The sequence below is a fragment of the Entelurus aequoreus genome, linkage group LG11, assembly GCF_033978785.1.
Source record: "Entelurus aequoreus isolate RoL-2023_Sb linkage group LG11, RoL_Eaeq_v1.1, whole genome shotgun sequence".
Classification (NCBI taxonomy): domain Eukaryota; kingdom Metazoa; phylum Chordata; class Actinopteri; order Syngnathiformes; family Syngnathidae; genus Entelurus; species Entelurus aequoreus.
The window spans coordinates 11,240,985-11,265,614 of NC_084741.1; the positions used below are offsets into that span (position 1 = coordinate 11,240,985).

At 42.1% G+C, this 24,630-nt stretch overlaps 1 protein-coding gene across 6 annotated transcripts in view; it reads left to right on the forward strand.

Annotated features, from left to right (window-relative positions):
• Positions 1-24,630, forward strand: part of myh14 (myosin, heavy chain 14, non-muscle) — a 195,503-nt gene that overhangs the window by 162,965 nt on the left and 7,908 nt on the right. For 4 of the 6 annotated variants that reach the window (XM_062062442.1, XM_062062444.1, XM_062062445.1 and 1 more), the window contains 13 exons: positions 2,564-2,716; positions 2,870-3,118; positions 3,185-3,298; positions 3,373-3,471; positions 3,536-3,748; positions 3,814-3,975; positions 10,625-10,753; positions 12,108-12,196; positions 12,281-12,401; positions 15,572-15,780; positions 17,677-17,785; positions 17,844-18,011; positions 18,165-18,193. In XM_062062442.1, coding sequence (XP_061918426.1) covers positions 2,564-2,716; positions 2,870-3,118; positions 3,185-3,298; positions 3,373-3,471; positions 3,536-3,748; positions 3,814-3,975; positions 10,625-10,753; positions 12,108-12,196; positions 12,281-12,401; positions 15,572-15,780; positions 17,677-17,785; positions 17,844-18,011; positions 18,165-18,193 — 1,844 coding nt within the window. Of the gene's footprint in view, positions 1-2,563; positions 2,717-2,869; positions 3,119-3,184; positions 3,299-3,372; positions 3,472-3,535; positions 3,749-3,813; positions 3,976-10,624; positions 10,754-12,107; positions 12,197-12,280; positions 12,402-15,571; positions 15,781-17,676; positions 17,786-17,843; positions 18,017-18,164; positions 18,198-24,630 lie in introns of all 6 variants that reach the window. The other 2 variants (XM_062062447.1, XM_062062443.1) reach the window with 2 other exon arrangements.

A 24,630-nucleotide genomic window follows, 5' to 3' on the forward strand; every position in this document is an offset into this window, starting at 1 on the left:
GCACACACAGGTAGCACACACAGCTAGCACACACAGCTAGCACACACAGGTAGCACACACAGCTAGCACACACAGCTAGCACACACAGGTAGCACACACAGCTAGCACACACAGGTGACACACGCCACACACAGGTAGCACACACAGGTAGCACACACAGCTAGCACACACAGGTAGCACACACAGCTAGCACACACAGGTAGCACACACAGGTAGCACACACAGCTAGCACACACAGCTAGCACACACAGGTAGCACACACAACTAGCACACACAGGTAGCACACACAGGTAGCACACACAACTAGCACACACAGGTAGCACACACAGGTAGCACACACAGCTAGCACACACAGCTAGCACACACAGGTAGCACACACAGCTAGCACACACAGCTAGCACACACAGGTAGCACACACAGCTAGCACACACAGGTAGCACACACAGCTAGCACACACAGCTAGCACACACAGCTAGCACACACAGGTAGCACACACAGGTAGCACACACAGCTAGCACACACAGCTAGCACACACACGTAGCACACACAGCTAGCACACACAGGTAGCACACACAGCTAGCACACACAGCTAGCACACACAGCTAGCACACACAGCTAGCACACACAGGTAGCACACACAGCTAGCACACACAGCTAGCACACACAGGTAGCACACGCAGCTAGCACACGCAGGTAGCACACACAGGTAGCACACACAGGTAGCACACGCAGCTAGCACACACAGGTAGCACACACAGCTAGCACACACAGCTAGCACACACAGCTAGCACACACAGCTAGCACACACAGGTAGCACACGCAGCTAGCACACACAGGTAGCACACACAGGTAGCACACGCAGCTAGCACACACAGGTAGCACACACAGCTAGCACACACAGGTAGCACACACAGGTAGCACACACAGCTAGCACACACAGCTAGCACACACAGCTAGCACACACAGCTAGCACACACAGGTAGCACACACAGCTAGCACACACAGGTAGCACACACAGGTAGCACACACAGCTAGCACACACAGGTAGCACACACAACTAGCACACACAGGTAGCACACACAGGTAGCACGCACAGCTAGCACACACAGCTAGCACACACAGCTAGCACACACAGCTAGCACACACAGGTAGCACACACAGCTAGCACACACAGGTAGCACACACAGCTAGCACACACAGCTAGCACACACAGCTAGCACACACAGGTAGCACACACAGCTAGCACACACAGGTAGCACACACAGCTAGCACACACAGGTAGCACACACAGGTAGCACACACAGCTAGCACACACAGGTGACACACGCCACACACAGGTAGCACACACAGGTAGCACACACAGCTAGCACACACAGGTAGCACACACAGCTAGTACACACAGGTAGCACACACAGCTAGCACACACAGCTAGCACACACAGGTGACACACGCCACACACAGGTAGCACACACAGGTAGCACACACAGCTAGCACACACAGCTAGCACACACAGCTAGCACACACAGGTGACACACGCCACACACAGGTAGCACACACAGGTAGCACACACAGCTAGCACACACAGCTAGCACACACAGGTAGCACACACAGCTAGCACACACAGCTAGCACACACAGGTAGCACACACAGCTAGCACACACAGGTGACACACGCCACACACAGGTAGCACACACAGGTAGCACACACAGCTAGCACACACAGGTAGCACACACAGCTAGCACACACAGGTAGCACACACAGGTAGCACACACAGCTAGCACACACAGCTAGCACACACAGGTAGCACACACAACTAGCACACACAGGTAGCACACACAGGTAGCACACACAACTAGCACACACAGGTAGCACACACAGGTAGCACACACAGCTAGCACACACAGCTAGCACACACAGGTAGCACACACAGCTAGCACACACAGCTAGCACACACAGGTAGCACACACAGCTAGCACACACAGGTAGCACACACAGCTAGCACACACAGCTAGCACACACAGCTAGCACACACAGGTAGCACACACAGGTAGCACACACAGCTAGCACACACAGCTAGCACACACACGTAGCACACACAGCTAGCACACACAGGTAGCACACACAGCTAGCACACACAGCTAGCACACACAGCTAGCACACACAGCTAGCACACACAGGTAGCACACACAGCTAGCACACACAGCTAGCACACACAGGTAGCACACGCAGCTAGCACACGCAGGTAGCACACACAGGTAGCACACACAGGTAGCACACGCAGCTAGCACACACAGGTAGCACACACAGCTAGCACACACAGCTAGCACACACAGCTAGCACACACAGCTAGCACACACAGGTAGCACACGCAGCTAGCACACACAGGTAGCACACACAGGTAGCACACGCAGCTAGCACACACAGGTAGCACACACAGCTAGCACACACAGGTAGCACACACAGGTAGCACACACAGGTAGCACACACAGCTAGCACACACAGGTAGCACACACAGGTAGCACACACAGCTAGCACACGTGATTGAGCAGCATGCTCCCTGCAGGAACTACTGCAGGAGGAGAACCGTCAGAAGGTGTCTCTGGCATCAAGGGTGCGAGCGCTTGAGGAGGAGAGGAACCTGGTGGCGGAGAGACTGGAGGAGGAGGAAGAGAAAGGCAGAGAGTGGACTCGTCAGATCCAGACTCTCAGTCAGCAGGTCAGATTTACTTCCATCATCTTTCTGTTTAGAAAAAGAAGACATTGAATGGAGAATGGCTTTGACTCGATCCCGAATGGAATGGTCACCCCGGGACTCGTATGGAAGTGCGGGCGGTCTGACACCTTCTCCTTCCTCTCTGCAACGCCACAGCTGAGCGAGACGCGCAAGCAGTCGGAGGAGACCAACACGGCGATGGAGTCGGGCGAGGAGGCCCGCAGGAAGCTGCAGCGAGAGCTGGACGGCGCCGTCCAGCGGGAGCGCCAGCGGGAGGAGGAGAAGGAGCGCGTGGAGAGGCAGCGGGAGCGTCTCAGGGAGGAGATCGAGGACATGACTCTGGCCTTGCAGCGGGAGAGGCAGAACTGCATGGCTCTGGAGAAGAGGCAGAAGAAGTTCGACCAGGTTGGAGACGGCGTCCTCCTCCTTTTGTCTTCTTGATCTCCAACTGTTCCTGCGCCCCGCCCTCAGTGTCTGGCCGAGGAGAAGGCGGTGAGCACTCGCGTGGCCGAGGAGAAGGACCGAGCCGAAGCGGACAGCCGAGAGAAGGAGACGCGATGTCTGTCCCTGACCCGGGCGCTGCAGGTACGTCCCTTTCCCCGCAGGCGAGACGCGTGACGCCTTGACGGCGCTGCAAATTCCCTCTGATGCGTGTGCAGGAGGCCCAGGACCAGAGGGAGGAGCTGGAGAGGTCCAACAAGCAGCTCCGCACGGAAATGGAACAGTTGGTCAACCAGCAGGACGACGTGGGCAAGAGCGTAAGTGTTCCTCGTCCCCGTCCCCACTCCGCAGGGACTCAACGCCTACGCTCCCGCCTTAAAGGTCCACGAGCTAGAGCGCACCCGTCGCTCGCTGGAGACGGAGGCGGAGAGCCTCCGCGCTCAGACGCAGGACCTGGAGGAGGAGTTGACGGAGGCGGAGAACTCCAGGCTGAGGCTGGAGGTCACCCTGCAGGCCCTGAAAGCTCAGTTTGAGCGGGAGCTCGGCAGCAGCGAGGAGAAGGGCGAAGAGAAGCGGAGGGCCCTCAGCAAGCAGGTAGACCCGAGAGACTCTAAAGCCCCTCCACTTGTCCCCGCTTTGACTTTGCGCCCGGTATCCAGGTGAGGGAGCTGGAGATCCAGCTTGAGGAGGAGCGCAGTCAGCGCTCCCAGGCGGTCATGTCCAAGAAGCAGCTGGAAGCCGAGCTGCAGGACTCCGAGGCGCAGATGGAAACGTCCAGCCGCAGCAAGGAGGAGGCTGTCAAGCATCTCCGGAAGCTGCAGGTACGACTCACATGTAGTGGTGGGGATAAGGGTTCTTTGGCACAAACACTGCTAGAAACTGCAACCATCACTTGGGTTGGTTGAATGTCATGCTCCCAAGTCTGGGAGTTGGTATTCTTCTGCTGCTAGAAACTGCCAACCACCACTTGGGTCGGTTGCATGTCATGCTCCCAAGTCTGGGAGTTGGTATTCTTCTGCTGCTAGAAACTGCCAACCATCACTTGGGTCAGTTGAATGTCATGCTCCCAAGTCTGGGAGTTGGTATTCTTCTGCTGCTAGAAACTGCCAACCATCACTTGGGTCAGTTGAATGTCATGCTCCCAAGTCTGGGAGTTGGTATTCTTCTGCTGCTAGAAACTGCCAACCACCACTTGGGTCGGTTGCATGTCATGCTCCCAAGTCTGGGAGTTGGTATTCTTCTGCTGCTAGAAACTGCCAACCATCACTTGGGTCAGTTGAATGTCATGCTCCCAAGTCTGGGAGTTGGTATTCTTCTGCTGCTAGAAACTGCCAACCATCACTTGGGTCGGTTGCATGTCATTCTCCCAAGTCTGAGAGTTGGTATTCTTCTGCTGCTAGAAACTGCCAACCAATCAGATGGGTCGGTTGCATGTCATGCTCCCAAGTCTGGGAGTTGGTATTTTTCTGCTGCTAGAAACTGCCAACCATCACTTGGGTCAGTTGAATGTCATGCTCCCAAGTCTGAGAGTTGGTATTCTTCTGCTGCTAGAAACTGCCAACCCATCACTTGGGTCAGTTGAATGTCATGCTCCCAAGTCTGAGAGTTGGTATTCTTCTGCTGCTAGAAACTGCCAACCATCACTTGGGTCGGTTGCATGTCATGCTCTCAAGTCTGAGAGTTGGTATTCTTCTGCTGCTAGAAACTGCCAACCAATCACATGGGTCGGTTGCATGTCATGCTCCCAAGTCTGAGAGTTGGTATTCTTCTGCTGCTACAAACTGCCAACCATCACTTGGGTCGGTTGCATGTCATGCTCCCAAGTCTGAGAGTTGGTATCCTTCTGCTGCTAGAAACTGCCCACCATCACTTGGGTCGGTTGCATGTCATTCTCCCAAGTCTGAGAGTTGGTATTCTTCTGCTGCTAGAAACTGCCAACCAATCACATGGGTCGGTTGCATGTCATGCTCCCAAGTCTGGGAGTTGGTATTTTTCTGCTGCTAGAAACTGCCAACCATCACTTGGGTCAGTTGAATGTCATGCTCCCAAGTCTGAGAGTTGGTATTCTTCTGCTGCTAGAAACTGCCAACCATCACTTGGGTCAGTTGCATGTCATGCTCCCAAGTCTGAGAGTTGGTATTCTTCTGCTGCTAGAAACTGCCAACCATCACTTGGGTCGTTTGCATGTCATGCTCCCAAGTCTGAGAGTTGGTATTCTTCTGCTGCTAGAAACTGCCAACCATCACTTGGGTCGTTTGCATGTCATGCTCCCAAGTCTGAGAGTTGGTATTCTTCTGCTGCTAGACACTGCCAACCATCACATGGGTCGGTTGAATGTCATGCTCACAAGTCTGAGAGTTGGTATTCTTCTGCTGCTAGAAACTACCAACCATCACTTGGGTCAGTTGCATGTCATGCTCCCAAGTCTGAGAGTTGGTATTCTTCTGCTGCTAGAAACTGCCAACCATCACTTGGGTCAGTTGCATGTCATGCTCCCAAGTCTGAGAGTTGGTATTCTTCTGCTGCTAGAAACTGCCAACCATCACTTGGGTCAGTTGCATGTCATGCTCCCAAGTCTGAGAGTTCGTATCCTTCTGCTGCTAGAAACTGCCAACCATCACTTGGGTCGGTTGCATGTCATTCTCCCAAGTCCGGGAGTTGGTATCCTTCCCCTCACAGTAGGCTGGGGCTTGTGAAGCTATCGAAAATGGGGTCAACAAAAGCGTACAGTACGCCGGCCCGGCCCATTACAAGGGGTAAGGAGGGCTTTACACCAAAGGAAGGGCTTTACACCAAAGGGGAAAGGTTCGGGTGAAGTTTCCTACCTGAGGCCGCTGAGGTGGGAGGGAAGTGGTTTGGAAGTCCATCCACAATTCAACTGCGGACGTTCGGTGAGCAAAAATGGGGTTCTCCGTAATCTCGGACGGTCGACGTGCGACTATGAACCCACGACCAAGAGCAACGAGACTACCCAAGTAACTTGGCTCTACTCGAGACCTGGGGGAGCTGGCTTAAGACAAAGCATCGTGTTGGGGGTTGACTCCATGTGGTTTCTGCCTAGGGCTATGAATGTCAAAGATTTCCATTGAAGCACGGGTCAACGGCGAGAGTAACTATCTCTTGAGGTCGAAGCAGTGAAGTACATGGGTGGTTCCAGCCAGTGGCGGGCCGTGCGTTTCCCACCTAGGCCTTCAGTTATGTCCTACTTGGTCCGACTTTAATGAGTACCCCTCAAAATACCATAACTGATGTCACTACATGACCACGGCTGGAGAAATACTGTACAGAAACACACTTGGACATTGAATCTCCTCAAAAGTGTAGAAAACAGGTTATATTTCGGCACATTTAAAAATCTATGAACCTGCATCAGCATTTAAAGGCCTACTGAAAGCCACTACTACCGACCACGCAGTCTGATAGTTTATATATCAATGATGAAATCTTAACATTGCAACACATGCCAATACGGCCGGCTTAACTTATAAAGTGACATTTTAAATTTCCCGCTAAACTTCCGCTTGAAAAAGTCTATTTATGATGACGTATGCGCGTGACGTCAATCGTTGAAACGGAAGTATTCGGACACATTGTATCCAATACAAAAAAGTTCTGTTTTCATCTCAAAATTCCACAGTATTCTGGACATCTGTGTTGGTGAATCTTTTGCAATTTGTTTAATGAACAATGAAGACTGCAAAGAAGAAAGTTGTAGGTGGGATCGGTGTATTAGCGGCTGGCTGCAGCAACACAACCAGGAGGACTTTTACTCGGATAGCAGACGCGCTATCCGACGCTAGCCGCCGACCGCATGGATGATCGGGTGAAGTCCTTCGTCGCTCCGTCGATCGCTGGAACGCAGGTGAGCACGGGTGTTGATGAGCAGATGAGGGCTGGCTGGCGTAGGTGGATAGCTAATGTTTTTAGCATAGCTCTGTGAGGTCCCGTAGCTAAGTTAGCTTCAATGGCGTCGTTAGCAACAGCATTGTTAAGCTTCGCCAGGCTGGAAAGCATTAACCGTGTAGTTACATTTCCATGGTTTAATAGTATTGTTGATCTTCTGTCTATCCTCCCAGTCAGGGGTTTATTTCTTTTGTTCCTATCTGCATTTAAGCCCGATGCTATCACGTTAGCTCCGTAGCTAAAGTGCTTCACCGATGTATTGTCGTGGAGATAAAAGTCACTGTGAATGTCCATTTCACGTTCTCGACTCTCATTTTCAAGAGGATATAGTATCCGAGGTGGTTTAAAATACAAATCCGTGATCCACAATAGAAAAAGGAGAAAGTGTGGAATCCAATGAGCCAGCTTGTACCTAAGTTACGGTTAGAGCGAAAAAAGATACGTCCTGCACTGCACTCTAGTCCTTCACTCTTACGTTCCTCATTCACGAAGCTTTCATCCTTGCTCAAATTAATGGGGTAATCGTCGCTTTCTCGGTCCGAATCGCTCTCGCTGCTGGTGTAAACAATGGGGAAATGTGAGGAGCCTTTCAACCTGTGACGTCACGCTACTTCCGGTACAGGCAAGGCTTTTTTTATCAGCGACCAAAAGTTGCAAACTTTATCGTCGATGTTCTCTACTAAATCCTTTCAGCAAAAATATGGCAATATCGCGAAATGATGAAGTATGACACATAGAATGGATCTGCTATCCCCGTTTAAATAAAAAACATGTCATTTCAGTAGGCCTTTAACACCATACCTTACGTCAGGGGTGGGCAATTAATTTTTACCGGGGGCCGCATGAGCAACCCGAGCACTGCTTGAGGGCCACATCCACAATATTTCAATTCAATTTTGCTCAATATTATTTTTGATACATACCGTAAGATAAATAATAATAATAATAATAATTAATAATAATAGTAATACTTCAACATAGTGTGTGTAACAGCATTCCATGACTAATATAAATAAATTAACATTAATAATAAATGACAGTAAAATAAGCACACGTATGACTGAGGAGTCATAGTGTAACTTTGTGTGGTGTTTGAGTTGTCCGACTTTTTGTGTGGCCATAAACGCACCAGTGGTTTAGTGCTATGCGTGTTGGTGACAGATGACAAGTTGCTTTTGGCCTGGTTTGTACGGCAGAAAATGACTAGTTTTTCGAGATAGAAGTGTTTTACTCATGTTTTTGGTGTGGTTATGTCCGAATATAAACAGTTTTGCTCAATAAAGTGATCGATATAATTCCTGTCCTCGAAGCATCTCGATAGACGTTACAATAATTGAACGGTGTTCAATTGAACGGTGTTGACGAACACCGTTAGGGCCGCTTGTTGTCACTGTCACTCAAAGTAGCATTGCAAAATTACATAGAATAAATATGTTTATTTTGTTTAGAATTCAGATGGGATTTGATTTGGTGCGCGGCATATATTTGCTGCGCGCAGCGGACGCTTGAGCAGTGCGCAATTGCGCAGGCGCGCACCTTAGAGGGAACGTTGCTTGGCAGTCCATGTCTTGTTGGAAACACGCCATTCTTCATCAACTTTTCTCTTTTTAGCGTCTCGGGTGTAAAGCGTGCATCACTTGTCGCTGCATGTGCACCTTCACTCGCAGGTTACACGCGGACACACGCCCATAAATAATACTTTTCAAAATAAAAGCAGCACAGTTGTATTGCGCGCACGACATAGATATTTTTTCAACTTTATTTTGTAATTTGCGATTGCAGCTGTTCACATTCGCTCACAATCACGCACACGCATACGTCCACACGGAAGTAATACAAATAACAATTTTCAAAACAAAAGCAGCACCGTTGTATTGCACACTCGACATAGATACTTTTTTAAATTTATTTTGTAATTTATAATTGGCCTCACGCGGGCCGGACAGGGACGCACAAAGGGCCGGATGTGGCCCGCGGGCCGCAGAATGCCCAGGTCTGCCTTACGTGGTACTGTCCAAATTAAAATAATTGTAAAGAACATATAACGGGACAAGCGGTAGAAAATGGATGGATGGATATTAAATGTGGAAAAATAAATGAATAAAATATTTTAACTTTTGTCTTATGAGTTAAAAAAGTGAGAACCGATGATTTCTCTGTTGGCCGGGTGTGGCTCCGGTGCCCGTCCGGCTTTTTTCAAATTACAACTTGTGATTGGGTTCTCACTTGGGAGTGACAAGTGAAAATCCAATGACAGTCACGTTTAGCATTAGGCTACCTAGGTCATCACATCGGTAGTCACTCAAAGCGAGTATGACAATCCTCCTGGGAGGGGGGTATCCCTTTATGGAGGATGCCTGTACGTGACTTAGTTTAACGTGGGGAGACTGGTGCACAGACGGTCACCACACAATCCTTGACAGATCCGGGTCAGGGTCCAGTGGCATGGAGTCCAAGACAACTGGGGACCCTTTTCTGCTGCAGCCTTCTTCCGCCGTCGCAGCCGTTGTGGTAGTTCTTACATCTACCGTCTTCCGGCTGCTCCGCCGTTGAGGTCTTCACCGTATCCCTGGCTAGGGGGCAGTCAGGTACTAGGCCTTTGCCAAGGGCCACCTGGGGTAACAGTAATAAAAGGGTGAACCTCCTAGTGCCCCAAGACCCCATAGAGGAGCCTCCACTGCCGGATGCACTTTAACGTCATGTCCAGCTACCTAGACGGGCTACTGTCAACAACTCGTGATCTGATTGGCTTTCACAACTGTCTATCAACTGTCTATTCGGCAGAATAAATTCAGTGCTGGCAACAAGCTAGCTGAATTCTGATTGGATAAAAGCCGTAAAATCAAGCAACAGTGGAGCCTAATAAGACATGAAGAAAATACGATGAATACTTTATGGAAAGTAGATTAAAATGTAAATTAAAACGTATTTATCTATGATCATGTTAGGCCAGCAGAGAAGGCCTAACGGCACACCACTGGTTCCAGGGGCGTAACAAAGGTTCTCAAAGGCGTAACAGTTTCTGTTGGTGAACAATGGAACAATCGTGGAAGTTGTCCCCAGGGCCGTGGTCAGGAGATCCACCGAGTCCCCGTTCAAAAAACCGTCCGTCTGTCTTCTACCGCTTGGACTATAAGGAGGAGGATCTAGAAGCTGTGTGCTAAACCGATCCAGCTTTAGTCAAACACTAAGCACCATGTAGCAGTATTGCCAAGTCCTAAACAAGAACGTAATAAAACAATCACTTACTGTACAATGTCTGCTCTCACTGGGATGTTTATATCTTCCCGTAGTTTGTCTGCGTTAGCTGTTATAATAACATTGCTAATATTTGGTTAATATTCAGGTCAGGATATGTATAAGAAGTATTGTTGGCGGGGTTTTGGATGGTCATTTTTAGGGTTTTGTGGGCAAAATAGAGAGCCCCTATTAGCTGATTTTTTAATGTATTTATTTATGACTTAAAATGCATTAAAAAAAAAGCCAAGCACACGTGTTCTTGTCTTGCATAAGGATTGTAAATGATAAACAGTGTAGTTAATGGACATGTTGTGTTGACGGCCGCAGGGTCAGCTGAAGGAGCTGCTTCGAGAGCTGGATGAGACCAAGATGACTCGGGACGAGGTGATCGCACAGTCCAAAGACAACGACAAGAAGATCCAAACCCTGGAGGCCGAAGTCCGGCAGCTCACTGAGGCACTTCACCTTAAATAATCCTCTTTTGATTTCATCTAAATAATCCTCTTTTGATTTCATCTTAATAACCCTTTATTTTATTTAAATAATCCTCTTTTGAGTTCATCTAAATAATCCTCTTTATTTCATCTAAATAATCCTCTCTTTATTTAATTTAAATAATACTGTTTTGATTTCATCTAAATAATCCTCTTTTGATTTCATCTAAATAATCCTCTTTTTATTTAATTTAAATAATACTGTTTTGATTTGGTCTAAATAATCCTGTTTTTATTTCATCTAAATAATCCTCTTTTTATTTGGTCTAAATAATCCTGTTTTGTTTTTTTAAATCTAAATAATGCTTTTTTTATTTCATCTAAATAATCGTGTTTTTATTTCATCTAAATAATCCTGTTTTTATTTCATTTAAATAATTATATTTTTAGTTAAATAGTTCTGTTTTCATATGTGCATGTATTTCATCTAAATAATCCAGTTTTTATTTAATGTAATTATATTTTTCTTTAACTATTTCTTTTTTTATACATGCATTTATTTAATCTAAATAATCTTGTTTTTATTTTCATCTAAATAATCCTGTTTTTATTGATTCTAAATAATCCTGTTTTTATTTAATCTAAATAATCCTGTTTTTATTTCATCTAATTAATCCTGTTTTTAGTGATTTTAAATAATCCTGTTTTCATTTAAAATCCTGTTTTGATTTAATGTAAATAATCCTGTTTTATGTTTGTTTAAAAAATTCCTGCTTTTATTTAATATAATTATCGTTTTATTTGGTCTAAATAATGCTGTTTTTATTTGTTCTAAATCTTGTTTTTATTTCATTTTAATAATCCTGTTTTTATTTGGTTTAAAAATTCCTGTTTTTATTTAATTCTTTATTTAAATTATTCTGTTTTCATATGCGCATTTATTTAATCTAAATAATCCTGTTTTTATTTAATCTAAATAATCCTGTTTTATTTTAATCTAAATAATCCTGTTTGTATTTAATCTAAATAATCCTGTTTTAATTTAAGATTCTGTTTTGATTTAATCTAAATAATCCAGTTTTTATTTAATGTAAATAATCCTGTTTTGTATTTGGTTTAAAAATGTGTTTTTATTTAATCTAATTAATTATAGTTTTATTTGGTCTAAAGAATCCAGTTTTTATTTAATCTAAATAATCCGGTTTTATATTTGGTTTAAAAATTCCTGTTTTTATTTAATCTAATAATTATAGTTTTAGTTGGTCTAAATAATCAGTTTTTTCTTTGTTATAAATAATCCGGTTTATATTTCATCTAAATAATCCTGTTTCCATGGATCAACACTTGATGATGGGCCTGCCTGTTCTGGTCTCCAGGAGCTGTCTGTGTTCGACCGCCAGAGGAGACAGGCTCAGAAGGAGATGGCGGAAATGGCCGAGCAGATTTTCAACAACAGTTCTGGAAAGTCCGTATGGCTTTGTCCGCTCGCCATCTTTTTGCTTTTTGCATTTGCTCTTTTCTAAACCGGAGCTGGTGCCTTTTTGTTCAGGGCGCATTCTGACGAGAAGCGTCGGCTGGAGGCCAGAGTCAGCCAGCTGGAGGACGAGCTGGAGGAGGAGCAGACCAACTCTGAGATCCTGAGAGAGCGGCACAGGAAGATGACGTCGCAGGTACACACACACACACGTCGACCATATTGATGCCATCGTCACGGATATCACCAACTACTTCATTTGGTAGACTAGTCCATAGCCGTCTGCCGGCACAGACGGTCCTGGAGGTGGGTATGGTGCGGGCATGGAGACACTGAAGCGGGTATGGCCAGGCTGATCTTACACGGGTCACCTTTGATGGAGCTTAGTTCTCGCGCCGATGATACGCCGGGCCTTGAGTCAAGTAGACCCAGGGTCGTAGGACCGGCACTCATCCAGGACGGCGAGGCATATTCATGGCCCGACTTGTAGACAGTTGCTCCATCTATGATATCGAGTTTGCTAGCAAGTCTCCTCAGAGCACCCAGCTGTGGTTCTGCGCTTGAAGAATTGTTTGAGATGCGCTTTACCCAGGTCAGCTTGTGACTCCCAGAATCTCCAGCTCCTCCTTCTCAGCCAGTTTAGTAGTGCCAAACCAAAGTCCAAGCCGGTTGGGGTTTCTCTTTCCGGATTTAGTCATAGCCTCGCATGGTTCGAAGGTCACCTTCCATGGGTCAGCCCAGGTCCTCATTCTCTCTAGGTCTCTAGACTGAGAAGCAGATTGGGCCCAGTATTGATCCCTGAGGGTCTGAAGCATTGATGGAGGCAGAGCTTGAGGACTGGCCAGATGGCACAACTCCGATAGGTAGCTCTTGATCCAGTTACTCCTTTTGGATTTAGTCAAAGCCTTGCATTTTGATGGTTCGAAGGTCATCGTCCATCGGTCTGCCCAGGTCCTCATTCTCTCTAGGTCTCTATTTAGGCTTGCTGTCTTAGCCTCAGGATCATCTGTGGCTTTGAGCTGGCAGAATAACGTGGAGTCATCAGCATAGAGGTAAAGCTGATTTTCAACCTCATCTCCAAGGCCGTCAATGAAGACTGAGAAGCAGATTGTGCCCAGTATTGATCCCTGAGGGACTGAAGCATTGATGGAGGCAGAGCTTGAGGACTGGCCAGATGGCACAACTCCGATAGGTAGCTCTTGATCCAGTTACTCCTTTTGGATTTAGTCAAAGCCTTGCATTTTGATGGTTCGAAGGTCATCGTCCATCGGTCTGCCCAGGTCCTCATTCTCTCTAGGTCTCTATTTAGGCTTGCTGTCTTAGCCTCAGGATCACCTGTGGCTTTGAGCTGGCAGAATAACGTGGAGTCATCAGCATAGAGGTAAAGCTGATTTTCAACCTCATCTCCAAGGCCGTCAATGAAGACTGAGAAGCAGATTGGGCCCAGTATTGATCCCTGAGGGTCTGAAGCATTGATGGAGGCAGAGCTTGATGACTGGCCAGATGGCACAACTCCGATAGGTAGCTCTTGATCCAGTTACTCCTTTTGGATTTAGTCAAAGCCTTGCATTTTAAAGGTTCGAAGGTCATCGTCCATCGGTCTGCCCAGGTCCTCATTCTCTCTAGGTCTCTGTTTAGGCTTGCTGTCTTAGCCTCAGGATCATCTGTGGCTTTGAGCTGGCAGAATAACGTGGAGTCATCAGCATAGAGGTAAAGCTGATTTTCAACCTCATCTCCAAGGCCGTCAATGAAGACTGAGAAGCAGATTGGGCCCAGTATTGATCCCTGAGGGTCTGAAGCATTGATGGAGGCAGAGCTTGATGACTGGCCAGATGGCACAACTCCGATAGGTAGCTCTTGATCCAGGAAAACTGTTTACCAGGTACTCCTTTTGAGCAGAGACCGTTGTACTGCACGTTGCCAAAGGCTCCTTTGATGTCATGGCAATCACACCTACCCCGTGGCCTCGATAGAGATTTTGACCAATTTTGGGTGATGATATTTAGGATGTCTGCGATGCCGTGGTCTGAAGCCAAACTGTCTGATATAAGATGGTTTCCTAGGAGGTAACTCAGACCTTGGTTCTGTACAACAGCCTCCATGAGCTTACTGACGATACAAGCAAAGAGATGGTGCGGCACATCCATTGATTGGATTTGGAGTCTCTCTTGTGAATTAGGGATGACAGATGCAGCAAGTACCTCTTGTTCACGAGTGAGGGAAGAGTGGATGGTGAGATCGACAGACGGATCGGTGCGGCGTCTTCAGTAATGCGGACGCTGTATCGATCCGTTGTGGTGAAGAAGGAGCTGAGCCTGAAGGCAAAGCTCTCAATTTAGCGGTCGATCTACGTTCCCATCCTCACCTATGGTCATGAGCTTTGGGTTATGACCAAAAGGACAAGATCACGGGTACAAGCGGTCGAAATGAGTTTCCTCCGCCGGGTGGCGGGTCTCTCCCTTAGAGATAGGGTGAGAAGCTCTGTCATCCGGGGGGAGCTCAAAGTAAAGCCGCTGCTCCTCCACATGGAGAGGAGCCAGATGAGGAGGTCCAGGCATCTGGTCAGGATGCCACCCGAACGCCTCCCTAGGGAGGTGTTTAGGGCACGTCCGACCGGTAGGAGGCCACGGGGAAGACCCAGGACACGTTGGGAAGACTGTCTCTTGGCTGGCCTGGGAACGCCTCGGGATCCCCCGGCAGGAGCTGGACCAAGTGGCTGGGGAGAGGAAAGTCTGGGCTTCTCTGCTTAAGCCTTCAGAATTCTGGCAGATATTTGATCAGGGCCAGTGGCTTTATCAGGGCGCAGTTTCCTCAGAGGGTTCCTGAAGTCCTTGGGCCTGAAAGCTAATCGCTCCTTGGTGCAGGTTGTTGATTGCTGAACTTCTGGAGCTGCGCCCTCCGTGTTGCCAAGTTCTGGCAGAACTTTTCAGCCTTATCTCTCAAGTCGTGTAGACTTGTTGTTCATCTTCCAGCACAGGATTGTCAGTTCTGGTTGACTTTCTTGACCGGGTGTTTATCTGATAATCTTATCGTGTTTATCTTAGAAGTATGCTAACTTGTCCTATGTCATCATGCTAACATTTTATGCTAGATTTTCTGCTAATTGTGTATGTTTACACCTAAAAAATAGTGCATTTTAATACTTGGCGATATCTTAAAGGTACACTGACTTGTCGTATGTCATCATGCTAATGTTAGCATGCTAACCTTTTATGATAGCTTTTTAGCAAATGTTGTATGTTTACACCTAAAAAAAAAAAGGGCATTTTAATACTTGGCGCTATCTTATAAGTACGCTAACTTGTCATATGTTAGCATGCTAACGGTTTAAGACAGGTTTTTAGCTCATTTAGTATGTTTGTGCAGGTGGAAACGATGAACGTGCAGCTGCAGGGCGAGAGGACGCTGGCCCAGAAGGCGGAGGCGGCGCGGGAGCAGCTGGAGAGGCAGAACAAGGACATGAAGACCCGGCTGGAGGAGCTTGAAGGCACCGTGAGGGGCAAACACCGACTCAGTGTCGCCGCCCTGGAGGCCAAGATAGAATCCATGGACGAGCAGCTGGAGCAGGAAAGACAGTAAGAAAAAGCATCAAATGAAAAAAGCTTTAAAAAGTAATTCAAGGGAATTTGAAGTGATTTTAAATGGCATTAAAAAGCAGTCCATTGAAATAATGAAAAAAAAAGTTCTACTATTGCAATTGGCAAACAAAAAAAGACAACAAAACAAACCACCTGACCAAGTTTTTCTTTTTGGAGGGAAAAACTGCTTTTCAAAATGTTTGATATTTATTGAAGCTCACAAATATTAATATTTGTTGACCACTTTAGGAAAATAAAGTTATAAATAACATTTGTTAAAATACTACATCAAATATGTTTATAGCATTTGTGTCAAAAGTGTTGATCTATGTGTCAGGGAGCGTGTCAAAAGTGTTGATCTTTGTGTCAGGGAGCGTGTCAAATGTGTTAATCTATGTGTCAGGGAGCGTGTCAAAAGTGTTGATCTATGTGTCAGGGAGCGTGTCAAAAGTGTTGATCTGTGTGTCAGGGAGCGTGTCAAAAGTGTTGTTTTGTGTGTCAGGGAGCGTGTCAAAAGTGTTGTTTTGTGTGTCAGGGAGCGTGTCAAAAGTGTTGATCAATGTGTCAGGGAGCGTGTCTAAAGTGTTGATCTATGTGTCAGGGAGCGTGTCAAAAGTGTTGATTTATGTGTCAGGGAGCGTGTCAAGTGTTGATCAATGTGTCAGGAAGCGTGTCAAAAGTGTTGATTTGTGTGTCAAGGAGCGTGTCAAAAGTGTTGATCAATGTGTCAGGGAGCGTGTCTAAAGTGTTGGACCCCGACTTAAACAAGTTGAAAAACTTATTCGGGTGTTACCATTTAGTGGTCAATTGTACGAAATATGTACTTCACTGTGCAACCTACTAATAAAAGTCTCAATCAATCAATTGATCCATGTTTAAGGGAGCGTGTCAAAAGTGTTGATTTATGTGTGAGGGAGCGTGTCCAAAGTGTTGATCCATGTGTCAGGGAGCGTGTCTAAAGTGTTGATCTATGTGTGAGGGAGCGTGTCAAGTGTTGATCAAAGTGTTGATCTATGTGTCAGGGAGCCTGTCCAAGTGTTAATCTAGGGAGCGTGTCTAAAGTGTTGATATATGTGTCAGGGAGCGTGTCAAAGGTGTTGATCTATGTGTCAGGGAGCGTGTCAAAAGTGTCGATCTATGTGTCAGGGAGCGTGTCAAAGGTGTTGATCTATGTGTCAGGGAGCGTGTCAAATGTGTTGATCTATGTGTCAGGGAGCGTGTCAAATGTGTTGATCTATGTGTCAGGGAGCGTGTCAAAAGTGTTGATCTATTTGTCAGGGAGCGTGTCAAATGTGTTGATCTATGTGTCAGGGAGCGTGTCAAAAGTGTTGATCTATGTATCAGGAAGCGTGTCAAATGTGTCAGGGACCGTGTCAAAAGTGTTGATCTATGTGTCAGGCAGCGTGTCAAAGGTGTTGATCTATTTGTCAGGGAGCGTGTCAAAAGTGTTGATCTATGTGTCAGGGAGCGTGTCAAATGTGTTGATCTATGTGTCAGGGAGCGTGTCAAATGTGTTGATCTATGTGTCAGGGAACGTGTCAAAAGTGTTGATCTATGTGTCAGGGAGCGTGTCAAATGTGTTGATCTATGTGTCAGGGAGCGTGTCAAATGTGTTGATCTATGTGTCAGGGAACGTGTCAAAAGTGTTGATCTATGTATCAGGGAGCGTGTCAAATGTGTTGATCTATGTGTCAGGAAACGTGTCAAATGTGTTGATCTATGTGTCAGGGAGCGTGTCAAATGTGTTGATCTATGTGTCAGGGAGCGTGTCAAATGTGTTGATCTATGTGTCAGGGAGCGTGTCAAATGTGTTGATCTATGTGTCAGGGAGCGTGTCAAATGTGTTGATCTATGTGTCAGGGAGCGTGTCAAATGTGTTGATCTATGTGTCAGGGAGCGTGCCATCGCCAACAAGCTGGTGAGGAAGACGGAGAAGAAGCTGAAGGAGGTGCTGATGCAGGCGGAGGACGAGAGGAGACACGCAGACCAGTACAAAGACCAGGTCTGGCATCCCACACCTCCAAGCAGACTAGGATGATTCTGACCTGGCGCCCCTGCAGCTGGACAAGTCCATGGTGCGCCTGAGGCAGCTGAAGCGGCAGCTGGAGGAGGTGGAGGAGGAGAACTCGCGCTCCAACGCTCAGAAGAGGAAGCTGCAGAGAGAACTGGAGGAGCTGACGGAGAACAGCCAGAGCAGGATGCGCGAGATCAGCAGCCTGCGGAACCAGCTCAGGTACGCCCGTGCCACCCCGTGCCCGCCTGTAGCCCGCCATGCCCGCCGCCATTAACATCCATCTGACGCCATCTCCTTTTGCTTTTCCTTTGCATCCATTTGTGTCCATCTAACACTGTCCATGTGTCACCTCAACCTCAACCTCAACCTCAGCGTCCCTGAATGGAGGCCAGAGCAGTAGGTCATTGTGGTTTTTGTTCTTCATGTGTGTGTGCGTGTGTGTGTGCGTGTCACGCCACCATTTTTTTGTGTTTGTCATCAACATGACGTTTGACTTTATTGCTGTGTTGACAACAATGCAGTGGAACCTCTGAGGCGTTTAAAAGAAATGATTTATTCATGTTAAATCAATAAATTAATTCAAGTTAGTGATACGCGATTTGATATCGATCTGATATCACGGAAGAAAAGCAGGCATTTGATACGTGCTTGCATGTACACAGCATCCGGAAAGTATTCACGGCGCTTTGCTTTTACCACGTTTTGTCATGTTACAGCCTTATTCCAAAATGGAAGAAATTATTTGTTTGTCCTCAAAATTCTACACACAATACCCCATCAGGAAATGCCAAAAGTATTTTTTGAAAAATTTTGGCAAATGTATTAAAAAAAAATTAAAAAGCGCTTTACTTTAACCACATTTTGTCATGTTACAGCCTTATTCCAAGATGGAAAAAAATATTTTTTGTCCTCAAAATTCTACACACAATACCCCATCAGGAAATGCCAAAAGTTTTTATTTTTTTATTTTGGCAAATGTATTTTAAAAAAATTAAAAAGCGCTTTGCTTTTACCACATTTTGTCATGTTACAGTCTTATTCCAAAATGGAAGAAATTATTTGTTTGTCCTCAAAATTCTACACACAATACCCCATCAGGAAATGCCAAAAGTATTTTTTGAAAAATGTTGGCAAATGTATTAAAAAAAAATTAAAAAGTGCTTTACTTTTACCACATTTTGTCATGTTACAGCCTTATTCCAAAATGGAAGAAATTATTTGTTTGTCCTCAAAATTCTACACACAATTACCCCATCAGGAAATGCCAAAAGTATTTTTTGAAAAATTTTGGCAAATGTATTAAAAAAAAATTAGAAATGCGCTTTACTTTTACCACATTTTGTCATGTTAGTCTTATTCCAAAATGGAAGAAATTATTTGTTTGTCCTCAAAATTATACACACAATACCCCATCAGGAAATGCCAAAAGTATTTTTTGAAAATTTTTGGCAAATGTATTAAAAAAAAATTAAAAAGCGCTTTACTTTTACCACATTTTGTCATGTTACTGCCTTATTCCAAAATGGAAGAAATTATTTGTTTGTCCTCAAAATTCTACACACAATACCCCATCGGGAAATGCCAAAAGTATTTTTTGAAAAATTTTGGCAAATGTATTAAAAAAAAATTAAAAATGCGCTTTACTTTTACCACATTTTGTCATGTTACAGCCTTATTCCAAAATGGAAGAAATTATTTGTTTGTCCTCAAAATTCTACACACAATACCCCATCAGGAAATGCCAAAGGTATTTTTTGAAAAATTTAGGCAAATATATTAAAAAAAATTTTTTAATGCGCTTTACTTTTATCCCATTTTGTCATGTTACAGTCTTATTCCAAAATGGAAGAAATTATTTGTTTGTCCTCAAAATTCTACACACAATACCCCATCAGGAAATGCCAAAAGTATTTTTTGAAAAATTTTGGCAAATGTATTAAAAAAAAATTAAAAAGCGCTTTACTTTTACCACATTTTGTCATGTTACAGCCTTATTCCAAAATGGAAGAAATTATTTGTTCGTCCTCAAAATTCTACACACATACCCCATCAGGAAATGCCAAAAGTTTGTATTTTTTTATTTTGGCAAATGTATTTAAAAAAAATTAAAAAGCGCTTTGCTTTTACCACATTTTGTCATGTTACAGTCTTATTCCAAAATGGAAGAAATTATTTGTTTGTCCTCAAAATTCTACACACAATACCCCATCAGGAAATGCCAAAAGTATTTTTGAAAAATTTTGGCAAATGTATTAAAAAAAAATTAAAAATGCGCTTTACTTTTACCACATTTTGTCATGTTACAGCCTTATTCCAAGATGGAAAAAAATATTTTTTGTCCTCAAAATTCTACACACAATACCCCATCAGGAAATGCCAAAAGTTTGTATTTTTTTATTTTGGCAAATGTATTAAAAAAAAATTAAAAAGCGCTTTACTTTTACCACATTTTGTCATGTTACAGTCTTATTCCAAAATGGAAGAAATTATTTGTTTGTCCTCAAAATTCTACACACAATACCCCATCAGGAAATGCCAAAAGTATTTTTTGAAAAATTTTGGCAAATGTATTAAAAAAAAATTAAAAATGCGCTTTACTTTTACCACATTTTGTCATGTTACAGCCTTATTCCAAAATGGAAAAAATTATTTGTTTGTCCTCAAAATTCTACACACAATACCCCATCAGGAAATGCCAAAGGTATTTTTTGAAAAATTTTGGCAAATGTATTAAAAAAAAAATAAAAATGCGCTTTACTTTTACCACATTTTGTCATGTAAGTCTTATTCCAAAATGGAAGAAATTATTTGTTTGTCCTCAAAATTCTACACACAATACCCCATCAGGAAATGCCAAAAGTATTTTTTGAAAAATTTTGGCAAATGTATTAAAAAAAATTTTAAAATGCGCTTTACTTTTACCACATTTTGTCATATTACAGTCTTATTCCAAAATGGAAGAAATTATTTGTTTGTCCTCAAAATTCTACACACAATACCCCATCAGGAAATGCCAAAAGTATTTTTTGAAAATTTTTGGCAAATGTATTAAAAAAAAATTAAAAAGCGCTTTACTTTTACCACATTTTGTCATGTTACAGCCTTATTCCAAAATGGAAGAAATTATTTGTTTGTCCTCAAAATTCTACACACAATACCCCATCAGGAAATGCCAAAAGTATTTTTTGAAAAAATTTGGCAAATGTATTAAAAAAAAATTAAAAATGCGCTTTACTTTTACCACATTTTGTCATGTTACAGCCTTATTCCAAAATGGAAGAAATTATTTGTTTGTCCTCAAAATTCTACACACAATACCCCATCAGGAAATGCCAAAAGTGTTTTTTGAAAAATTTTGGCAAATGTATAAAAAAAAAATTTAAAAGCGCTTTACTTTTACCACATTTTGTCATGTTACAGTCTTATTCCAAAATGGAAGAAATTATTTGTTCGTCCTCAAAATTCTACACACAATACCCCATCAGGAAATGCCAAAAGTATTTTTTGAAAAATTTTGGCAAATGTATTAAAAAAAAATTAAAAAGCGCTTTACTTTTACCACATTTTGTCATGTTACAGCCTTATTCCAAAATGGAAGAAATTATTTGTTTGTCCTCAAAATTCTACACACAATACCCCATCAGGAAATGCCAAAAGTATTTTTTGAAAAATTTTGGCAAATGTATTAAAAAAAAATTAAAAAGCGCTTTACTTTTACCACATTTTGTCATGTTACAGTCTTATTCCAAAATGCAAGAAATTATTTGTTTGTCCTCAAAATTCTACACACAATACCCCATTTTTTTTTCAATTTTGGCAAATGTATTAAAAAAATTTCAAAAAATTCACATTTACATGCAGTATATCTGGAAAGTATTCCCAGCGCTTCACTTGTTTTACTTTTTGAAATTGCATATTTATTAAAAATGAAACTAAGAATTTTTTTGGTTTGTTTTCTCATGTTACAGCCGTATTCCAATATGGAATAATATCTTTTATGTCCTCAGAATAACCCATTATGAAAATATTTGTGCCAATTTATTTACAATTGTCCTCAAAATTCTACACACAATAACCCATAATGACAATAAAATAATGTTTTTCCACATATTTTTGCAAATGTATTGAAAATGAAAAAGTAAAAAAATCACACGTACAACAGTATATCCGGAAAGTATTGACAGCGCTTTACTTTTTCCTCAAAATTCTACACACAATACCCCATAATGACAATATGAAAATGTTTTATGTCATTTAGCATTTACACAAAGTGGCTAACAGTACTTGGTTGGTATTCAGGACATGTAAACAGAGTATTGTTGTATTGCACACCAACATTTACCCTTCTTGATAGTCTTCCAAGTGTAAAAAGAAGTGAAGTCCAAAAAAAGGCTAATTAGCCATGATTGCTTAATTTCAGCTGAACTTTTGCATTTATTAAACCTCCAAGTGAGATGAAAAGATGTTGAAATGAAGATTTATTGATTTAATCCACTTTTTTTTGCACCAGCAACCTTTTGTGCAGTTTTCATACTGTTACATGCTAACATGTGTCACCACCTGCTGTGTCAGCTTATGGCAGAATTAGCATTTAGGCTAAGAAATATTAGCATCGCTGAATCAGTCGTTGAACAGAAACTGCCTTGAGTTTTACTCCCTTGGACCTCAGACCAGGTACATCAGACCAGGTACATCAGACCAGGTGAATCAGACCGGGTGCATCAGACCAGGTGAATCAGACCAGGTACATCAGACCAGGTACATCAGACCAGGTGAATCAGACCAGGTACATCAGACCAGGTACATCAGACCAGGTACATCAGACCAGGTGAATCAGACCAGGTGAATCAGACCAGGTACATCAGACCAGGTGAATCAGACCAGGTACATCAGACCAGGTGAATCAGACCAGGTGAATCAGACCAGGTGAATCAGACCAGGTACATCAGACCAGGTACATCAGACCAGGTGAATCAGACCAGGTGAATCAGACCAGGTGAATCAGACCAGGTACATCAGACCAGGTGAATCAGACCAGGTACATCAGACCAGGTACATCAGACCAGGTGAATCAGACCAGGTACATCAGACCAGGTACATCAGACCAGGTACATCAGACTAGGTACATCAGACCAGGTACATCAGACCAGGTGCATCAGACTAGGTACATCAGACCAGGTACATCAGACCAGGTACATCAGACCAGGTGAATCAGACCAGGTACATCAGACCAGGTACATCAGACCAGGTGCATCAGACTAGGTACATCAGACCAGGTACATCAGACCAGGTGAATCAGACCAGTTTAGGTGTGTTTTTCCAGACTTTATTGTGGTGTAAAATATTGTCATCTGGTCAACACTTCAGAGGTTCCACTGATTGAAATAAACATGTTCTAGTCAATTATATATATTACAATTATATATATATTACTATTATATATATTACTATTATATATATTACTATTATATGTATTACAAATATAGATATTAAAATTATATATATTACAATTATATATATTACTTTTATATATATTACAATTATATATATTACTTTTATATATATTACTATTATATATATTACAATTATATGTATTACAAATATATATATATTACTTTTATATATATTACTATTATATATATTATAATTATATATATATATTACAATTGTATATATTGCAATTATTGTACAGTAAAATTAATTATTAAATGGTATATTTTATACAGTAAAATGAAGATTGTACATTAGAATTAAAAATTTATATTTGATTGTATATTAAGATATATATTAAATCAAGATTGTATATTAACTTAAGATTGTATATTAAAGCTCATATTGAAATATAATTTCAATGTATATTGATATTGTATGGAAATTCTACATTGTATATTAAAATGAAGATTGTATGATGAATTATATATTAAATAGGATTGTATGCTAAATATTATATTAAAAGTTAGATTGTATATTAAATTACATATTACATGTTGCATTTAAATTAAGATTGTTTATTAATATTAAATTGTATTTCACTTATGTATTAAATAAAACTGTCTAATGAATTGTTTTCAAATTAAGGTTGTATATTAAATTATACATTAAACTGTATATTAAATTACGTATTAAAATTAATAATGTATATTAAAATTAAGATTGTATATTAAATTATATATTAAATTAAGATTGTATGTTCAATTGTATATTAAATTATATATATATATTAAAACTACAATACATTTAAGATTGTATATTAAATTATATATATATATATATATATATATATATATATATATATATATATATATATATATATATATATATATATAAATTGTACAATACATTTAAGATTGTATATTAAATTAAATATATATTATATATATTAAAATTGTACAATACATTTAAGATTGTATATTAAATTTTATATATATATTAAAATTGTACATTACATTTAAGATTTGAATTAAGATAGTTCATTGATATTAAATTGTATTTTCACTTGTATATTCAAATTAGATTGTCTCTTAAATAGTTTTCAAATTAAGGTTATATATTAAATTATATATTAAATTGTATATTGAACTATATATTAAATTTAAATTGAATCTTAAATTATATATTAAACTGTATATAAAATGATGTATTACAATGTAAATTGTATGTGTGTATGTGTATATATATATATATATATATATACGTATATATATATATATACGTATATATATACTGTATATGTGTGTGTATGTATATATATATATATATATATATATATATATACACATATATATATATGTGTGTGTGTGTATATATATATATATATTTTTATATATATATAT